The 19,216-nt window shown below is 57.4% G+C and overlaps 10 protein-coding genes across 10 annotated transcripts; 6 read left to right on the plus strand and 4 right to left on the minus strand.

The window, feature by feature from the left end:
* Nucleotides 1–182: 182 nt before the first annotated feature.
* Nucleotides 183–1,239, plus strand: B0T26DRAFT_742656 (translationally-controlled tumor protein; the record flags this gene model as incomplete). Its single annotated transcript, XM_060444150.1, has 5 exons — nt 183–197; nt 332–443; nt 645–782; nt 923–1,082; nt 1,155–1,239. 5 exons carry the CDS (start codon nt 183–185, stop codon nt 1,237–1,239), a joined length of 510 nt encoding a protein of 169 aa, XP_060292377.1.
* On the minus strand, nt 1,096–3,443 carry B0T26DRAFT_393302 (uncharacterized protein). Its single transcript, XM_060434768.1, has 4 exons — nt 3,130–3,443; nt 2,975–3,007; nt 2,100–2,878; nt 1,096–1,707 (listed from the first exon to the last, which is right to left on the minus strand). The coding sequence occupies exons 1-4, from the start codon at nt 3,202–3,204 to the stop codon at nt 1,542–1,544; spliced, it is 1,053 nt and encodes a 350-aa protein (XP_060292378.1). The 5' UTR covers nt 3,205–3,443; the 3' UTR covers nt 1,096–1,541.
* Nucleotides 3,444–3,849: 406 nt separating this feature from the next.
* Nucleotides 3,850–5,015, plus strand: B0T26DRAFT_614637 (Mis12 protein-domain-containing protein; the record flags this gene model as incomplete). The annotated part of the gene is made up of 2 exons (XM_060435963.1): nt 3,850–3,903; nt 3,999–5,015. Coding segments are annotated over 2 exons (1,071 nt in total), but the record flags the coding sequence as incomplete, so codon positions are not given.
* A 362-nt stretch (nt 5,016–5,377) lies between these two features.
* Nucleotides 5,378–8,359, minus strand: B0T26DRAFT_720364 (YL1 nuclear protein-domain-containing protein). Its single transcript, XM_060442481.1, has 2 exons — nt 6,241–8,359; nt 5,378–6,158 (listed from the first exon to the last, which is right to left on the minus strand). The coding sequence occupies exons 1-2, from the start codon at nt 8,141–8,143 to the stop codon at nt 5,653–5,655; spliced, it is 2,409 nt and encodes an 802-aa protein (XP_060292380.1). The 5' UTR covers nt 8,144–8,359; the 3' UTR covers nt 5,378–5,652.
* Nucleotides 8,360–8,409: 50 nt separating this feature from the next.
* Nucleotides 8,410–9,250, minus strand: B0T26DRAFT_720367 (uncharacterized protein; the record flags this gene model as incomplete). Its single annotated transcript, XM_060442482.1, has 1 exon — nt 8,410–9,250. A coding segment is annotated over exon 1 (280 nt), but the record flags the coding sequence as incomplete, so codon positions are not given.
* Nucleotides 9,251–10,069, plus strand: B0T26DRAFT_720368 (cysteine synthase; the record flags this gene model as incomplete). The annotated part of the gene is made up of 1 exon (XM_060442483.1): nt 9,251–10,069. The coding sequence occupies exon 1, from the start codon at nt 9,320–9,322 to the stop codon at nt 10,064–10,066; it is 747 nt and encodes a 248-aa protein (XP_060292382.1). The 5' UTR covers nt 9,251–9,319.
* Nucleotides 10,070–11,634, minus strand: B0T26DRAFT_874238 (uncharacterized protein). The gene is made up of 2 exons (XM_060448031.1): nt 11,347–11,634; nt 10,070–11,270 (listed from the first exon to the last, which is right to left on the minus strand). The coding sequence occupies exons 1-2, from the start codon at nt 11,462–11,464 to the stop codon at nt 10,165–10,167; spliced, it is 1,224 nt and encodes a 407-aa protein (XP_060292383.1). The 5' UTR covers nt 11,465–11,634; the 3' UTR covers nt 10,070–10,164.
* A 218-nt stretch (nt 11,635–11,852) lies between these two features.
* Nucleotides 11,853–12,708, plus strand: B0T26DRAFT_612765 (translation protein SH3-like domain-containing protein; the record flags this gene model as incomplete). Its single annotated transcript, XM_060435923.1, has 2 exons — nt 11,853–12,006; nt 12,110–12,708. Coding segments are annotated over 2 exons (753 nt in total), but the record flags the coding sequence as incomplete, so codon positions are not given.
* A 1,721-nt stretch (nt 12,709–14,429) lies between these two features.
* Nucleotides 14,430–16,316, plus strand: B0T26DRAFT_393344 (uncharacterized protein). The gene is made up of 4 exons (XM_060434769.1): nt 14,430–15,104; nt 15,207–15,464; nt 15,592–16,073; nt 16,151–16,316. Exons 1-3 carry the CDS (start codon nt 14,686–14,688, stop codon nt 15,815–15,817), a joined length of 903 nt encoding a protein of 300 aa, XP_060292385.1. The 5' UTR covers nt 14,430–14,685; the 3' UTR covers nt 15,818–16,073; nt 16,151–16,316.
* Nucleotides 15,977–18,765, plus strand: B0T26DRAFT_654653 (cation transport protein-domain-containing protein; the record flags this gene model as incomplete). Its single annotated transcript, XM_060438564.1, has 2 exons — nt 15,977–16,073; nt 16,151–18,765. 2 exons carry the CDS (start codon nt 15,977–15,979, stop codon nt 18,763–18,765), a joined length of 2,712 nt encoding a protein of 903 aa, XP_060292386.1.
* Between the last annotated feature and the right edge of the window lie 451 nt (nt 18,766–19,216).

A 19,216-nucleotide genomic window follows, 5' to 3' on the forward strand; every position in this document is an offset into this window, starting at 1 on the left:
TGCGCCATCCCAGATCGAGCCTAGCCCTACAAGAAAACTTGCCCCTCAACGACCCCTCCTCTCGACCGTCTCTATAATTTTTCAACCTATTCCCATTCCCTCACCTTGCGCAACTCCCAAACGCCCTCGATAAGCCTCCATCCTCTCGTCTTCGATTCTCAGAAAATAATAAAATTTTCAAGATGATTATCTTTACGGTAAGCACGCTCACCCACCCCCGGCGCAAGCTCACCGACCGATCCTAGTCCTGGTCGCGTCGCTGGCGCAAATTAATCAATAGAAAATCGCATCAATAATAAACTAACAACCCCGCTTCACTTCACGCCCGTAGGACATTGTCACTGGTGACGAGATCATCTCGGACTCCTTCCCCATGACTGAGGTCGATGGAGTCGCCTACGAGATTGACTGCCAGATGGTGACGGAGAACGCCGTCGAAGTCGGTTCGTGAAGCCACCCCCACCTACACCAAGTCTCGGTTCGTCCAGCGCCGCCCAGATGTGTTGAGCCTGCGTGCTTGTGTACATACCTGCGCACACACACACACACACACGCACACACACAAACACGCACGCACACAAACACATTAGGGGGCAAATTGAAAGCAATGGTTGGCTAACGAGCTTGCCTTTTCCCAAATGCAGACATTGGCGCCAATGCGTCGGCTGAGGAGGCCGAGGAGGGTGTCGAGGATACCGCGATCAAGGTCAACAACGTTATCCGCTCATTCCGTCTCCAGAACACCAGCTTCGACAAGAAGCAGTATCTTTCTTATCTCAAGGGTATATATGCTTCTCCCCTGTCTTGCCCCGAGTATTTTCCGTTGGGGTCTCGCCAAATTCGCCGCTTTGACATGTTTCTTCACGACACCGAGGTTAGCTGGCCAGAAAAGCTGACACAAGCTCTCCCCCCAAAACTGCAGGCTACATGAAGACTGTCAAGAAGCATCTCCAGGAGACTGGCAAGTCTGATGAGGAGGTCAAGGACTTCGAGACCAAGGCCGGTGGTTTCGCCAAGAAGATTGTCACCAGCTTCAAGGACTGGGAGTTCTACACGGGCGAGTCGATGAACCCCGACGGAATGTAAGTTGACTTTGCGCCCCATCCACTACCCGCCGGCACCATTCTGGACATGGAAACTGACAGAGAGCACAGGGTCGTTCTCCTCAACTACCGCGAGGACGGCACCACCCCCTACGTCGTTGTCTGGAAGCACGGCCTCAAGGGCACCAAGGTTTAAAAATCCGGAACCCGAGACAGACAGCCCATCTCCCCCGAACCAAAAAATACAAACCATCTATCTCCATTTTTTAGCCATTGCTGTTACTGCAGTACCAACCAGACAATCTGAAACAAAAAGAGTTCGACTCTCTGCTTGGTATTCCGTTTGGCATATATACCGCCAGCTCATTGATGATGAGTTAGCTCGCTTGTTTACCGCAATACCTTCATGTAGAGAGAAAGCCTGGCTATTTTCTGCATCCAAACGCCGCATTATTTGCGGGTGCATTGTAATTTGTAATCTTTTGCCTGTGATGTATGTCAAAGAATACTCGTCCTATGCTTGTTTGGTTGATTCTTTTGCCCCGTACGTATCTGACTTGCAGACCTGTCGGCTTCCAAAAAGTAGAATAATAATAAAAATAAACATTGCCCTGTGGGCCGGGCCCCTTTTAAAATACGGGCCTCGAAGAAATCGGTACGGGCGGTGGCGGCGGCGACGCCAAGCCGTTGTCACTACTGCCGCTGTCCCCGCCTGCCGCTGCTCCTGTCCCTCCGTAATCCTGCCTCGTCGCTGTGAGCCGCTGGCCCATCATGGCGGGCTTCTTCTTGGGAGGCGGAGGCGCCGGCTTCTTCTTCTTGGTGGCAGCGATCAGCGCAGCCATGGTTGCCGCTGGCGAAGGTTGTGGCGAGGTCTCGGCTTGCTGTTGCTGTTGCTGTAGCTGTGGCGGCGGTGCAATTATTCTTCGTTCTGTGGTAGCTTCGCGATTACTGCTGTAGTTGTTGTAAGATGGGTCTTGCTCTCGTTCACCCGGGATAGTATTGTCTCCCCCTGCCCCTTCCCACCCTCTGCCTGCACCACCACCGCCACCGCCGTATTTGTCGCGCAAGTTGCCGGCGGTCCGCAACCCCGCGGCGACCTGGTCGCCGTGGCGCTGGCTAAAGTTTTGGAAGGTCGAGCCGGCGGACTGCAGCTCGGCCAGCGACACCTTGCTCGGCTCCTTTTGCAGCGCCGACGCCGTGCGCAGCGCGTTTTGCTTCTGCTTCCATGTCGTGCCGCCGCCACCCCCGCCACCGCCGTCGCTGCCGCCACCCCCGCCGTTGGCCGTTGATGAGGGGCTGGCGGTCCCAGGGCCGATGCCAAACGCCGGCACGGAGATCCCCGCTGCGCCTAGCCGGCCGATGGCGCCCTGGTTCAGTGTGCTAGGGCTGGTGAGCGGCGGGGGCAGCAACGGTGGCGATGACGGCTCGGGCGCGGCGCTGCGCCGGCCCGGGAGCGCTAGCCATGCGGGTCGCTGAGGAGGAGGAGGAGGTGGAGATGCGCCGCCCCCGCTGACGGTGGATGACCGGGGCGGCAGTCTCGGGGGCAGCGGCGGCCCGCCGGTCGAGGTCTGGCTCAGCCATGATGCGATGCTGCCGCTGGCGCTGGCGCTGCCGTCATAATCATCGTCGGCTGCCGCTCTGGGCGAGTAGTAGGTAGGCGGCGGCGACTTGGACGGGTATGTTAGTGAGGGCGACGACGCCTGCGTGAGAGACGGGGCGTTGATGTTGCTGGTGGTTGTCGCGCGCCGCCCTATGTGCCTGGGCGGAGGAGGGAACGAGGCGGGGTCTCTCAGCGACGACAGCGGCTGTGCGACGTGGCCGGCCCGGTGAACCTGCTGCGGTTAGTAGAACGATTAATAAAAAAGGTGTGTCTCTGTTGAGTTGCCGTGCTACGTGCAGTTCCTTTACGGACTCGGGGGGGATAGGCATACTTCCAAGTCATCCCCGCGCCCGACTAAGCTTTTCTGTGTGGGTTGGTTAATGAGTCGCTCATGTTCTGGGGGACATCAAGCCGCATGTTTGGTTGTTGGTGATGGCCGAGTGACTAAGATATGCAGCGTGTTTCGGGAATAAGAAGGTGACATACGATCTGTCCGCGGATCCCCGTGCCCTCGCCGGCACCTCCCAGCTTCTGCTTGATCCGGTCGGGAAATCCCGACATGGCGGATCGGCGGCGCAGTGCAGTCGAGACAAGGCTGTGCGGAATGCGAGGAGCGAGAGTCTAGACAGGAATGCCAGCAAAGCAAACGAGTGCGAGTTTGGAGAGCCGAGGTCGAGGTCGTCTCAACCTAGGATACCAGCTGATTCTCTTGCTGCACGACAGGAAAAGGATTCTAGACAGAGCTCTCAGGTTCTAGGAGGAGGTCGAGGTCGTGAGTTATTGAAACGGGCAGCTCTCTCTCTTCAAGTCGTCTTTTCCCTTTCTTTCCCAGGTTGCAGAAAGCCCCTCACCTCACCGTGGATGGGACCAACCCGCCTAGCCTAGCGGGGGGTAACCGCCGCCATCCATCCCAATTTTTAGCGGCCGGCAGGCGCTGTGGCGTCACTGGCGTGATGTGATACGCCGCTGCCGTGCCCGGGATGTTGCTTCCATGGAATTCATGCAGGAATTGTCGCCTTGCGCTTCAGGCCACAACATCCCTACACTCTTTCGCTACCCCACGCGGTCACTCGCAGCCCCGCGACAGCACGTAAAAAGAAACGGGATCGCGTCTTCCGGCCCGGTCCACCGCATCCATCTCGGGATATTGCGACAAAACAAACACAAACCCTCCCTGTGCCCACCCAAAAAATGGCGGCCGCACCAGCCTGCAGCTCCGACATTGAGCTCTTGACAGAGCATTTCGGGTATCCTCCTGTGGTGCGTCAGTGCCGCGCCTTTTCTTTCCTCCTAATGGCACTTCTTTTGTCCGCTGTTTCCCATCAAAAGCTAACTATCGAGCTCAACGCGGCCAGAGCTTGCTCGACGACATCATCAACAGCATCAACATCCTCGCCGAGCGCGCGCTCAACAGCGTCGAGCAGGGCCTGCTCAACGCGCCGCCGGCATCCCTGGGTTTCCGGCCGCCGACGCATTCGCTCGCCAACAGCAGCAACAAAGAAAATGGCGGGCTGCCCAACGCCGAGGAGGCGCACCGCCACGAGATTGAGGCCGGCACGCACCAGCTCGAGACGCTGCTGTGTGCGAGCATCGACAAGAACTTTGACAAGTTCGAGTTGTACGTCATGCGCTACATCCTGACCGTGCGCCCCGAGGACCGCGACTGGATCCGCCTGTCGCACTACGAGGGCCTCGACTTTGGCGCTGGCGCTGGCGCTGCCGCCATTACCACTACCAGCGCCAGCAGCCCGACCGTCGAGAGCGTCAACCGCCTGCGGCGCCGGCTGCAGGCCAGCCAGAAGCTCAACGGCATGCTCTACGCCGAGCGGGCGCGCAACGCGGCGCTGCTGGGCGAGTTGCGCAAGCTGGTCGGCGGCAGCGGCAGCGGCAGCGGGGGGCGGCAAGGCATAAAGGAAGAAGAAGGGGCGACGGAGGAGCAGCAAGAGGGCGCCCCTCCCGCAGCAGCAGCCGGAAAACCGCTTTTTGGGTTTCTGCACCAGCAGGGCGACCTAGCCGAAGGCGGCGCCGATTCGCCGCTGACCACAACGACAGCCTTCACGCTGTCGCAGCTGCAAGCACTAAGAGCACTATCCTCATCGCTCCAGAGCATCCTGCCGGACCTAGCCGATGAGGATGACGATGACAATGACGACGACAACGACGATGACGACGACAGGCGCAAAAAGAGCTGGCGGAGGGACCGCATCGCCTACGTCGAGACGGCGACGCGCAAGCACCTCGAGCACGTGCGCGGGCTGGAGCTCGGCCGCAACGGCGAGGTGCGCGACGGCGAGTGGCACGGCGAGGGCCGCCGCCTGCAGCCGGGCGAGGTCGAGGGTCTCGAGAAGGTCGTCGCTATACTCGGAGGTGGCAGTGCTGCTGCTGGTCTAGTTGAACCGGAACCCCTTCCGGCCGAGATGGACGAATCATGACAGGCACGACAACCCCCCCAAAAACGAGAGGGGAAAAAGAAAACGACGACGAGAACTTAGTCGGTAATTTCATGCTATCCTGTGTTTTGGCGTTTAAGGGGAAATACCTTTTGCTATCTTTGTGGTGTGTTGTACGGTAGGGGTTGGAATGGGTACGGATCCGGATCATAGGAGGCTTTCTTCGTCCACGCCCCCTAAAACAAAACAAATCACCAGTGGCGCGCAGCGAGCTCATGATTCAAGATACCAATGTACGACCGCGTTGGCGGCTGGAAGCAGTAATTTAAATAATATTTCAAAGACTCTCAGTCTTACAACCATGTTGCCCGGTCTTCCATAATTTTGTCTTCCGCTCTAAGCTACTCTGGCCTTGAATGGCCTGTGTTTAATGCAGTAATCTCCAAAAAGGCCTGTATACCTTATACATCAAGTAAAGCAGACATGTACTCTGCTCATGAAGACCCTATCGGGCATCACGGCTTTTCAAGCTCGCTCCACCCACCAGCTCCTTGTTCATCCAAAGACAATATGATCCGAAATAGAGGTAGGTGCTGGACCCTGTAGCGCGGCTCGGCTGTCATGCGACAAGTGCTGAAGGGTTTGCGCCTTTTCTTTCGTCGGCGTTTTGAAACTCGGGCGGCATGGACGGCTGCTGTTCTATCGGAGCGAACTGGGGCCGCGGTATCGTCGTCTGTGGCATCGTCGTCTCTACAGCAAAGGCCACGGGCGCCTTTGGCTCCAGGACAGGTACCAGCCTAGGCTCCTCCATTGGCGCCCCTTCGAGCTCTTGGGTTTGAGGCCCTGTCTCTTCCTCCTTTTTGGCAACTCCATCGCCCTCCTTGGGCACAAGGGCAGGCTCCACGCGCTTTTTTGTCGGGTCTAGGAACCTATCCGGGACGCCGCTTGCCGCGTAGTTGTCGCTGCCGACGTACGCGCCGGCGAGGCGACTGAACTTGTAGTCACCACAGTACACGCGTTGTATCTCCCGGTACGCGTACGTATTAGCGTACGGCAGTCCCGTCTTGATATCTCGATATTTGGCGGGATGGTTGGTGATTGCACAGAGCGGAGCATGCGCGGGTTCTGAGAGAACAGTTTGTCAGTCATGTTTGATCCGACTAGTCTCGGCTTCTCCACCAGACGAACAGATGTTGCGGGTGCTCACTGGCTAGCTTATTCATCTTCCTCCCGAAGAGGATCTGTGTCTGGATCTGACGATCTTTAATCGCGTTCTCGTCAAAGTTCTGGAGGATGATACAGCTGCGAGTCACTTTTCCTTCACGCGCAGGTTGGGCTGATGTTTCCTGAGGCGTATCTGGACCGCTTGGGGCAGGCTGGGCTTTGCCCTGGGTTGGCTGTAGAGTAGTAAAAGGTGTAAGAGGAGTGAGAGGAGTAAGAGGAGCAAGAGGAGGCGGTGCCGCAGGCGCAGAGGTACTCGACGACGGAGGAGCGGGTGTCTTAGGTACCGATGGCGTCGGTGTTGACACCGGCGCTGGCGCTGGCGTAGGGGTAGCAGGGGTATTTATAACTGAAGTAGTTGCCGGCAAGGAGAAAGGGGATGGCCCCTGTGATGTGTTGGGGTGCGCGAGTACATTGGATTTCCCGTTGGAGGCCGAAAACCCGAGCATGGGCATCTGGCCGCCTAGCATGGGAGGCGTCGCCCCGAATGGTGGTGCGAGAATAGGAGCAGCAAGCACTGCCGAGGGCTGTTTGGTATCTATGGGCGGGGGAATAGGCGGGGAAGTATTGAGCGACGGTACTGCCGCTACGGCAGGCGGCTCCTGGGGTGCGTCATTAGTTGTCGATGTGATTTGAACTGGAGGTGGTGGCACCGGTGGCTCGGCGGCGGTTGAGAGCGGCACATACGACGGAAGCAACGGGTCAGGCGCCTCTTCCGGCTTGATGACCGGTACGACTTCCGGTGTAGCATCGAAGCCCAAACCGGCATTGGCGGGCTTCGGGTCGGCAGTCTCGGTCGGCGAAGGCGGCTTTGACGTGTCCCCGGCCTTTGCTTTCTCTGCCTCTCGGGCCGCGAGAGTAGCAGCAGCTGGTTGTCTCTTTTTTCGCGGCGCTTTCTCCTCAATCGACACCAAGTTGCCCACGTGCTTCTGCTGCCCCTCCTCGAGCTTTTGGATGCCGCTCCAGAAAGTCACCACAGGCCCGTCAAGCTTACGGTTGTTGAGTGCCGCAATTCTCCTCAGGCGTTCCTCTTCTCTCTGCTTCTCGGCCACCTCCCATCGATTCAGACTCTTGGAATTCCTTTTCTCGACAAGGGCCGCTTCCTGCATGCGCTCTGCTTGAGTCATTGGGGGCTTCTTCGAAGCTTCTTGCCTTTTGGCGTTCTTCTCCGCATTCTCCTGCGTCTTCTTGCGCTTGACCTCATCTTCGACCATTTTCTGGAGGAGCTGTTCCTTGCTCTCTTTCGTGGTCTGACGCTCTGAAGCTCGAACTGGCTTGTCGTTCGTCGAGGGCAGCCAGCTAAGCCTCTCCGACTTCTTCTTCGGCCTAGGGTTGGACGGCACCGGGGTGGCCGAGCTGGGGCTAGCCGAGCCGGTTGCAGTAGGCGGCGGTTTGATGCGGACCCTTTTCCTGAACTTTTCGGGGATGGCTTCGTTCGCCTTCCGTTTGCGCTGGGCCAGCTTCTTCTCTTGCGCCTGACGCTCCAGCTCTTTCTCGCCTTCTAGATCGTCGTCGGCGGCGCCCCCTTGGTCCTCCTCGTCAGAGGACGAGTCCATCTGCACGTCCGAGGCATCTTCCTTGGCATCATCAGTAAAGCCCGCGTCGTCTTCGTCTTCGGCGAACAGGAGTTCGAGGTCGTCCTCGTCATCAACGGCAGCGAGCGGCTTCTCATTTGCCAACATGGCCTTCAGGCGGTTTCCGGCCGTTGACCGCCTGGCACGCGTTGTGGCAAGCCATTCAATCTGCTGCGGCTCGCCGCCCGTATCGCTGTCGCCATCATCATCATCGTTGTTATTTGTTTTGTTGTCATTGTCACTTTCGTCTGAGCTGAGAGAATCCGACAATTCGTCTCTCGCCGAGGCCTTACTGTCGTCATCGTTTGTCGCCATGCCAGGTTGCTGATTTATTTTCGAGCGCGACGAGAAGCTGGGGAGTCACCCGCCGGTGGCAGTTGCGTTGGGTTGAAACGATGTTTTGATGTCAAGTAACAGATACAGATACAGAGTTCGGAATAGGTTGGTTGTTGGATTTCGACAATCGCGGTAAGTGGGCCGAGCTTCGTGGCCGCATTAGGTCCCACATCCCTGCACCCCACCTAGAGAGACCTGCCACTCAGGCGGGTTAGCACACTCCGATTGCGCCATCCGCCGGCTTCCCGGCTTCCCGGCTTCGATTCATTATCTATTGTCTGATGATATTGAGAGCTCCACGACCCCACCATTGAACCCACCTCACTTGCGCTGTGTTGGGTTGAGCGGTTTCGAGGTTACCTAGGTTGTCATCAGCTTGTCTGTCTCGTTTCTAGCTTTTAGGCCAAACCGAGTTTAAGACTTTGGTCCCCTACAAGGCGCTTCTAACGTCTATTTCCATTGCTCTGGCCAGACTTGGACCTTAGTCCTAACGGCATTCATAAACACCTAACCTACCTCACCTCATCTCTCATAATTATTGCCGCAGCGCTGGTGTGCGGAAGCGCACGTCTGTCACCATGCTCCGCCACGGCGTTCGCAGGTTTGCGACCAACGCGCTGCGCATGGCAGAGCCGAGCCAGCATCTCATCGCCGTCTCGAAGGCTCAGGGGATAGCCAAGGGGCTCACAGAAGGTAAATACAACCCGAGGGACAAGACCCATACATGAAGAAGCACGCATACGCTCGAGTGTCGAAGATGTCAAAAGCGTTGCAAGATGCCAACAACACTTCAGCATACAATTGCACAAATACCACCACTTGAGCGGCCGACGCTGCACATATCCACCCAATGGATGAAGCCATGAGACATTTTGACTGACTCTGCGCTAAACCCAACGAAAAGCCATCGGCAACACACCGCTCATTCGCCTCAACCGGCTGTCGGAGGAGACGGGGTGCGAGGTGCTGGGCAAGGCCGAGTTCATGAACCCAGGCGGGTCCATCAAGGACCGGGCGGCGCTGTTCGTGGTCAAGGACGCCGAGGAGCGCGGGCTGCTGCGGCCGGGGGGCACGGTGGTGGAGGGCACGGCGGGCAACACGGGCATCGGGCTCGCGCACGTGTGCCGCAGCCGCGGGTACCGGCTGGTCATCTACATGCCCAACACGCAGTCGAAAGGCAAGATCGACCTGCTGCGGCTGCTGGGCGCCGAGGTGTACCCGGTGCCGGCGGTAGCGTTTGAGAACGTAGACAACTACAACCACCAGGCGCGGCGGCACGCCGAGCGCCTGGACAACGCCGTGTGGACTAACCAGTTCGACAACACGGCCAACCGCCGCGCGCACATCGAGACGACGGGCCCCGAGATCTGGCACCAGACGGCCGGCCGCATCGACGCCTTCACGTGCGCCACGGGCACTGCCGGCACCCTCGCCGGCACCACGCGCTACCTCAAGACGGTGTCGGACGGCCGCGTCAAGTGCTTCCTGGCCGACCCGCCGGGTAGCGTGCTGCACTCGTACCTAAGCTCGGGCGGCAAGCTGGTCGAGCGCAGCGGGTCGAGCATCACCGAGGGCATCGGCCAGGGCCGCATTACCGACAACCTTCAGCCCGACCTCGACCTGCTCGACGGGTCGCTGCACATTAGCGACGAGAAGAGCATCGAGATGGTGTACCGCTGCCTCGACGAGGAGGGCCTCTACCTCGGCGCGAGCTCGTCGCTCAACGTCGTCGCCGCCAAGGAGGTGGCCGAGAAGCTGGGCAGGGGCCACACCGTCGTGACGGTGCTCTGCGACGGCGCTTACCGCTACGCCGACCGCCTGTTCTCGCGAACGTGGCTGGAGAGCAAGAACCTGCTCTCGGCCATTCCCAAGCACTTAGAGAAGTACATAGTGTTACCCTAGCCATCGCCTTTTACGAGGTATATATATATTGTTGCAAAAATAAAACTGTACATACAGACCGGGGACGCCGCCTGGACTCGGCTAGTTGGTTATTTCCCCTAGGCTATTGGCTCCTTTACCGGCTCCTCTGCTGGCCCCTCTGCTGACTCTTCTGCTGGCTTGGGAGCCTTGGGCGCACCTAAAGGCTTCTCTGGATTGAAGAGCGCGTCGTACATGGCCTGGCTTCTTGCCTTTAGGGGATGCTTCCTCATCTCATCCTTGATCTCGCACTCGACCGTCTTTGCCCTGGACAGCAACTGAGGAGCGAGCTCCGGAACGATCTGAGCCGCCAGCTTTAGCCCGTGCGCCATAGGCGCCGCATACCAGGTGAAGTTTCCTGGCACGGTCAGGTAGTGCATGGACATCTTGTTCTCGTAGGCCTCCTTCGGGTAGAGGGTGAGCAGGCCCTTGTTCCTCGGCCACAGTGTCAAGAGCTCTCGCGCGTACTTCTCGACGAGCCCGCCCTTGTCCTTGCCCTTGTAATGCCTCACGGCCATCGCCGCCGCCATGTGCAGCCTCGCCGCTTGTATTTGGGGGTCCTGGTGCAGCGAGGGATACTTCGCCGCCCCCGGCTCGTCAGGAGACCGCTTGTGTAGGGGCTCCGTCTCGAGCACCTCGAGGATCATGCGCGTCCGGCCGAGCGCCCTCTTGAGGTCGGCGAACTCCCACTTGTCCACCGCCTTCTGCTGGATGTAGCCCAGCAGCTCGTTGACCGTCACGGACTGGTTGAGCTTGAAGTGCGTCTTGTCGACATGCTGCACGCACGTCATGATGCTGGGCAGCGCGTTGGCCAGGGCGGCCTTCCTCGTCATGCGCGTCCACATGTACTCTGGCAGGGTGCGGTGCGCGTGCCGCAGGCCGTCGAGCAGCGGCCGCAGGTTTTGGAAGTCGCTGGCGCTCTTCATGTTGTTAATGGCGGCGTTGACCATCGGCTTCATCGCGGGCAGGTCCTTGAGCCGGTTCATGGGCGCGAACTGGATCACCTCGTCGTTGATTTCTATTGTCGGCGGGTCCGCCTCGATCCTCTTCTTGTGCTTTGGGCGGAACAGCATCTTCTGCGTCTCGGGGGACAGGTACGACGGAAGGATGATTTTGGAGCGCAACGTGTTCAGCGCCTCCTTGAGCTCTGGCGGCGCGCGTGTGGTGTCGAAGCTCGGGATTTCCACTACATGCATCGGGCAACGTGTTAGAGAATGCGGGTAGTCTGCGCGGGTGACTGAGTGAGTTATGGCTGAACATACCTTGACGAGAGGGCGTCAAGTGCAGACACCTCGTTTGCACCGGGGCCTTCTTGAATAGCGCCTCCCATGCCCTGCCGCCCCTGGCCCGGAGGGCGCTTCTGGAAGATATGCCAGACATGGCTTTGGCGGGCGCTTCTCAATCGATACCCCCCAACAAATAAATATGGGCGTCTTTTTTCTTCTTCTTTCTTTTGACGATAGTAACGCGGCCAGGAACTCGGGCCAGCGTTTGGAGCTGTTGAAAAAGCGGATCGCCGAAATTCCCTATTCACCCCCCGCCAGACTGTGAAAGGCTGCGCGATGATTGGCCGAATGCCCGGCCAGCAACCAAAGTTCCTGTGGAGCCAGACCGCCTGCGAATTAGCGATTCCCGACACAACCACAACGATGGGTCCTGTCCTGTGCTCCAGGGAAAGGAAAGCTTCACCAAACGCCCAGCTCAAGGCCCGAATCGACCTGATCGCCCGCGTCGACACGTCGCGCGAAGCAATTGCACCATGAACGCCGCACCGCTCGCCCGGCAGCCTCTGGGCTGTCTGAAGGCAGGCCTGCGCCAGGCGAGGCAGCAACGACTTTTTCGCCGACAGCTTGCGACGGCGGCGACCAAAATTCGGTCGCGGACGGGTCCGGGTCTCGGCCCCCTACCAGAGCCCAACTTTTGTATGTTGGCTCTATTCTCTTCTCTTGCACCCCTCACTTGCGAGAGGGAACGAGGCAAGCAAGCGAATTGAAGGGGTGGTTACTGACAGGCGGGCGTCTACAGACAAAATCCAGGACCCCAAGACGGGCAAGATCCGGACGGCCTTCGCCGTGTACAACCCCCCGAGCGTCATCAAGGACGCCCACTCCTCAGACATCAAGCCGAAACCGGTAACAGAGTTCGTCGATGGGAAGCCCGTGTTCCGGCTGCCGTGGACCAACCGGAACACGACGATGCCCAAGGTGCTGACGGCGCCGGTGACGGACCCGCTGCCGGCGCTGCACGCAGCGCAGATTGAGCGGCTAGACCCGACGGGGGCGCGGACGGCTATGTTCGCCAAGACCAAGCAGGGGGTGCGGGCGGGCGACATCCTCACGGTGACGCACCGGCGGGGCGGCGAGCCCTTCTCGGGCGTGTGCCTGTCGATCCGGCGCGCGGGCATCGACACGGCCATCCTGCTGCGCAACCACCTGAGCAAGGTCGGCGTCGAGATGTGGTTCAAGATCTACAATCGCAACGTAGCCGGCATCGAGCTCGTCAAGCGCCGCCTCAAGCGCGCTCGCCGCGCCCGCCTCACCTTCATGCGCCAGCCCAAGCACGACATGGGCAGCGTGTCCGAGATTGTCCACGACTGGAGGGCCTCGCGCAAGGTGTTTACCAGCGGCTCGGCCGAGAAGAAGAAGAAGGCTGCCGCAGCCGCCGCTGCCGCTACTGCTGCGGCTAAGGCTAAGAGCGGTGCAGGGAAAAAGAAATGAACGGCACCCCCTATCTCCTATTAAATATTTCTGCGCCATCAGGTATGTTTTTTGCTACTTGACAAAAGGTGTACGTCTATGGGAAACTTGGTGTCACGGCGAAACAGGGCCACTCGCATGTACCATGTATATCATGTATGTATAGAATCTTGCAGGACGTCGAGGCATAGGAATCAAGCAACTTGCAACTAGCAAGGCTTTGGCTCACAATGCCAATTGTATATATAAAAACGCGTTGTTTGAGCGGACCTTGGGGCCTAGGAGCACAGCCAAGCTCACCTCGACAGTATGAGTGAGTGCAGGTTGTTTACAGGCGTTTGTTTCCTGTCATAGGAGCGATCCTCGAGCGGGTGGACAAATCCTACCTGTCATTCCAAGTCTCGAGACTGCCATGCGCGATTCCTTTGAGTGATTCCGTATGTCGGCCTAAACCCCTCGCCGCCACCGCTGCTGCCATTATGCTATGCAATCTCGGCAGGTGTGAAAGTAAATACCTACCTACCTTCCTTACCTGGGATAGATAAGCTCGGTCTTCTTCCAGCTGCTCTTTCTCTTCACCGCTCCCTCCATGTTTCTCTCAGAGGCCTTCTCACCCTCCGATGCGGGCCTGATGGCAGACGTGTCAAGGCCGATCTTTGCAGCTCGCCCTCCTCCACACAATGGGGGGATGCAACGGTGCTCGGGTCTAGTTGACCCGAGAGAAGGAAAGAGGCGATAGCTCACGTTTCCATTATTATTCGCTCCGGCCCTGATCCCGAGGGATATTTGATTCCGTGATGTGAGTAACGGGGAACACGCATCCAATCTGCAATGCAAGCACGGGCGGGCGATCAGAGATAGGACCGTAGTAGCAGCCCGTCTTATTATTGTTGATATTTTTGATGGATCATACTCACTCAGTAACGGGCGTGCTTGAGTGCAGAGAGCTGATTGGCGGCCAGGCAGCTGAGACGTGCGTGCTGAGAGAAACGAGAAACCCAGTCCCATCCCATCTCTGGGCGATATGCAGCAAGGTAGAAGAAATTCGTCTGCGATTCTCATCAGGCCATTGTCTAGGAGCGGTGAGGAGCGGGCGGCTTTGGGAGGGCACTTGGCGGTATATTGTGATTCTCCGATGTCGCGTCGTTTCAATCCTGTCCCTTCAAGCTGTCGACCGACAGAATCGGCTCTTCTCATGAACATGAGCACTGCCAGGCCGGTCAATTGATTCCAAGTCAGTTGCCAAGGACGACTCTGAGCACTGCCCTGACCAATTGATTCCAATTGATTCCGATCCGCGTCGGCTTTATACGAATACTTGGCAGTAGTCTGGGGCAGGCGTACGCGCAGGTGGGTTCCAAGTTTCTCGCCATGGGAAATCTCGATCGCTGGAGCTGACAGAACCTGATGCCAGCCACCTCAGTCTTGGCGGCCGGGTGCTGTGCATACATACAGTACGGAATAGTCTCGGACAAGAGCCGGCGGATTCGCAAGTGCCTCTGATAGCCTTTGCTGTCTCGGCTAGTCCGTGGCCGTCTTTGCCGGCCTCTCGTCAACGCATGCCCCAATGATATCATGCGGGCCCGGGCAGCCGCTCGGGGCAGCTCGCCTTCACTGCGGTAACTGCACTGCACTGGACTTGGTAACTGGGCTGCGGGTCGCTGACGTTGTCGGCGCGCACGGGCTACGCGGGCCAGGTGCGGTGCTCATGATACGCTGCCATCCGGTTGGCTCTCCCGAATTACACGTCGGCAGATACGCAGGGCACCTTTGGGGCTGGAGATAGCTCCGAATACCTGCCCTGAGCGGCAACATATAATGCTCGTCTGCATGCGAGGTCGAGATAAGGTCCGACTCGGCAAGGAGAGAGGAAAAAGGACAAAAACTGCGCAATGAAACGGTAACATGTATATGTGCACTCCGTGCCTCAGCACGTCATGCTTGTTGGTTTTGTTATCCGTCTCCAAGTCTCGAGTCCAGTCAAAGGAGGGCTTGGCCCCCATGTGCCCGGCATCGCGCCTTCTGAGACGCCAACAGAAAGTCCCCACTAACCACCAGGTACTTACGGTATTTTATCCACTTGAGTCTCTCCATCTCGTTCACAGTTCACACTTTTCACATTGTCTCAGAGACTTTCACCCACCGCCTCAACAGCATCCCCCCTCCCCCGACTCCAACCCTCGCCCCCTTCCTTACGGAGTCTCCAACGTTCCAATTTCCAATCTGTCGTTGGCCTTGGCACGCACCCGTGCTCCAGCCAGGTGGCAGGTCCCTGGGACTGGAACTTGGCAGTCTCCGGGGCATCTGGACCTTTCTCTTGGCGGGTGGGTACAAAATCTAAATTAAAGATATAAGCCGACTTCGTGAGCCTTTTAAGCTTCGGTTTCCTGTCTAACGATTTCTCTCTCGCGCCTGCGCTTTGTCAGGGTTAGCTCGCCCGAGCTTACCTGCCTTGGGGTCCCACTTCGGTTCTTTTTCTCTTTCCCGGGCATATTCTTTCAAACCTCTGGGGGCCCTGTTAATCAGGTGTGGTCCACCCGCTCAGCCACCTCGGCGAAGGCTTTCGGTTTGCGGGAACCCCGCGGCGTATATCCTTGTGCCGGTAATGAACTGGAACTAAGTTTCTTGCGTCTTCGCATCACCACGACGCCGTTGAGGCTCATTTCCCCCCACCTCATCAGACGGTAGGCTACTGAGTAACCCGGCCCCTAGGCCGCCCTTGTTGTTTAATGTTCGGGAAACACCCAAGAACGCGGCTGGCATCGGGACTTGTTTCCCTCTGAACAACACAACTGAGGTGGTCTTGCTCAGTTTCCAAAATCCAATCCCTCCTGCCGTCCGCCATCTGTGGCCTGTTTTGTTTGCCGCAGGCTCCCAATCTGGAACAAACCCCCTAAAGCCCACGCCACCATGTCAGCGCCGCAACTGCATCCCTGGGCTCTTGACAGCAAGCTCGACTGACGCCTGCTCTGGCCCGGTTTTCGTGATCTCTCGCGCGCGAGGTAGAGTTAGGCGTCAATGGCACGCTAGCCTCTAAATATACGCATTTGACAACAACATTTTGATATTTATTTATTTCACCTCCTCAGTCGCCATCGCCTGCTCGGCAACATCTCGCCATATCGACACTGATTTCCTTAGCCATCTTGATACGTCTTCGCGAGATATATACCTGTTCAAGCCCTATCCCCGCGCCATGGAGAGCTTCCGAGAAATCGTTGTTGGCCAGTTCAAGGCCCTACGCCCATCGTTTCTCGCCAAGAAGCCCCATTTCAACTTCATATCTACACACTGTAAGCGCCGCGCCCCGGCCCCATTGACAGCCAGCTCCCATGCTTGACGCTCTAGGTGCTAACTCGCTAGATATCAGACCTATGGATATGCGGCCTTGCCATAACCGGATCAATCGTCCTATTTTTCTCGGGCCAGCACAACTTGGCCTACATTGACGCCCTTTTCTTTGCGAGTGGTGCCAGCACCCAGGCGGGGTTGAACACGGTCAATGTCAACCGCCTCAACACCTTTCAGCAGGTTGTGCTTTACCTCATGACCATGTTGGCGAACCCCATCACGGTCAATTCGTTTGTCGTCTTCCTCCGGCTTTACTGGTTTGAGAAGCGGTTTCAGCACATTGTTCGCGAGGCCCGACAGAGAAGGGCCACCTTGTCCAAGTCAAGATCCAAGTCCAAGGGCGACGTCATTGATCCCGAGAAAGGGGTCAATGGGAGACGCATTACCGTCATGCACAATGGCACCCGATCGCGCATCACAAACGACGGCACCCTACTAGAAAACGCTGCTACTACTAGCAAGGCGAGAGATGGGCCAGCCCTCGATAACAGCGACGAACCTAATTTCGAGGGGCAGGCCGAGGGGGGCGGGAATGGAGAAGAACACGATGACCGTCGGCATTCGCAAATCCCAAAAATAAAGTTCTCCAAAATGGTCACGAGGAGCGATGGTCTTGGGGAGGACGCTCTCAAAATCCCCCCGTCGCGACCCGACGAGGATCATATTGCCATTCTCGAGCGGCAGAGAAAGGGGTCCGACGAGGTTCTGCGCATCCCTAACCCGAGAGACGCTGAACGGGGTATGCGCCCCAAGCGAGTTGAGCATGGCGATGACATTGATACTGAACTGCTTTCGCCCCAGAGAGCACATTTCGACTTATCAGTGGAGGGGTCGCCTCAGTCTCAGACCTCCGACACTCGCCAGCAGGCCATCACTATTGAGGAGCCTGACCGGCGGAAGTTTGAAGAGTTGGAGGATGATGATGATCCTGTTGTCGAAGACGCTAGAGCCGTCGTCGGTGTGTTATCAAATCTGAAGCATCACTCTTGGGGCCGGAAGAAACAGGCCACCAACAACGAAGGCAATGTGGAAGCAGCAGCCTCGAGGAGTAGACGTCCGTCCATCAGCACGCTGCGGACAGCCTTTTCTAGAGACAAGACGAACGAAACCCCCTATCTGAGCTGGGAGCCGACTATTGGTCGCAACTCCCAGTTTCCAGACCTTACGGTCGAGCAGAGAGAGGAACTCGGTGGTATCGAATATCGGTCTCTCAAGACGCTTGCTCTGATCTTGACGTGCTATTTCTGGCTGTTTTCGGTCTTTGGGGTGGCCTGTCTTGTGCCGTGGATCCTGAATATTGATAGATGGGGTCAGGTTGTTGACGACGCAGCGCAAGGCAGGACATGGTGGGGATTCTTCACCGCTAACTCGGCTTTCCTGGATCTGGGCTACACCTTGACCCCCGACAGCATGAACTCGTTCAACACTGCGGTTTTCCCTTTGCTCTTAATGAGCTTCCTCATTGTCATTGGAAACACGGGATTTCCCGTCATGCTTCGGTTCATTATCTGGTCCTTGTCGCTCATTCTTCCCACGGGCACAGGGCTATATGAGGAAATAAGGTTTCTGCTCGACCATCCACGTCGGTGCTTCACCCTTCTCTTTCCCTCTGGCGCTACCTGGTGGCTCTTTTGGCTTCTTGTCGTTCTCAACGGACTCGATGTGATATTCTTCATCGTCCTTGACATCGGCACTCAGCCCCTGGAGGGTTTGCCAACAGGCGGGCTCAAGTTATTGAACGGACTTTTTGAAGCTGCGTCGACAAGAACGGCCGGTTTCTCATGCGTCAATCTGGCGCAGCTCCATCCCGGTGTTCAAGTCTCGTACATGATTATGATGTACATCTCCGTCTTCCCCATCGCCATCTCCGTTCGTCGAACAAACGTCTACGAAGAAAAGTCGCTCGGAATTTACAACAACAACGAGTTTGACGAACAGCAGGCGGGCAACAACGCTTTCTCCTACGTCGGGGCACATTTGCGACGGCAGCTCTCTTTCGACTTGTGGTATATATTTGTTGGCTTTTTCATCCTCTCCATCTCAGAGGGCCCCCGCCTGATTGAGGGGAGAACAGCAGGAGCAGACGATGCCAATAGCTTCTCAATGTTTGCTGTCCTGTTCGAGATTGTCAGCGCCTACGGCACCGTCGGCATGAGCCTCGGCTATCCCGATGGAGACGAATCGCTTTGCTCCCAGTTCAGTGTCGTCGGTAAACTGGTCCTGATCGCCATGATGATCCGTGGCAGACATCGCGGTCTGCCATACGGGCTAGACCGGGCCATCCTTCTCCCAAGCGAATCACTCAACCAAAAGGAGGCCGCTGATGCCGATGCGAGGATGGCGCGGCAATATTCACACGTAACGGGGGCTGCTGACGGCCGTCGGGCCAGTTTCCGGCGCGCCCGGACCATGAGTGGCGACCAACGGAGCAACATTCTTATCTCGCTGCTGCATCCGGGACCTTCGCATGGGGGACCTTCCCGGCTTGAACCACTCACGGCAACCAGCTCGAGGAGATCCACGGACCCAGCCCACGAGGACGCTACGCCGTACTCAGCAGCGCGTAGTACGTCGCGGGTAGAGTTCGATATGGCATCGCTGCGCCCGCGCGCTACCAACGAAGCGGCCCAATAAAAGTTCTATTTGTTTACTGCGGGACGGTTGTTTTTCACCTATAATGGCATAGACAAGCATGGCGCTAGAAAGGGGGGCAACATTCTGGATGGTAGTGGCCTATTTGCACTTGGGCATACATTTCCGCGAACAACGTTTAGATTGCGAAGAATGGAGGTTGGGGGCGTACTTAGTCTTTTTGTTTTCTTCTTCTTCTTCTTCTTCTTCTAGTGTTACCTATTAACCAAACGAGGGGATTCACATCAAGGCGTCGGAAATATATGGGATTATACGGGGGGGATGGGTTTCAAAACTAGATGGCACCGACATTGTTCGGCCATTCTCAAGGCATTTACCGGACGGGCAAATAGTATGGAGGTACTTTGTCTTTTTTTTTTTTAACTTCTTCGTTTATTCATTTTGAGCGCCGCTGAGAGACCGTGGTTAACTATGTACCCTAAGGGTATGACAC

Source organism: Lasiosphaeria miniovina (assembly GCF_030549165.1).
Source record: "Lasiosphaeria miniovina strain SMH2392-1A chromosome Unknown B0T26scaffold_6, whole genome shotgun sequence".
Taxonomy (NCBI): domain Eukaryota; kingdom Fungi; phylum Ascomycota; class Sordariomycetes; order Sordariales; family Lasiosphaeriaceae; genus Lasiosphaeria; species Lasiosphaeria miniovina.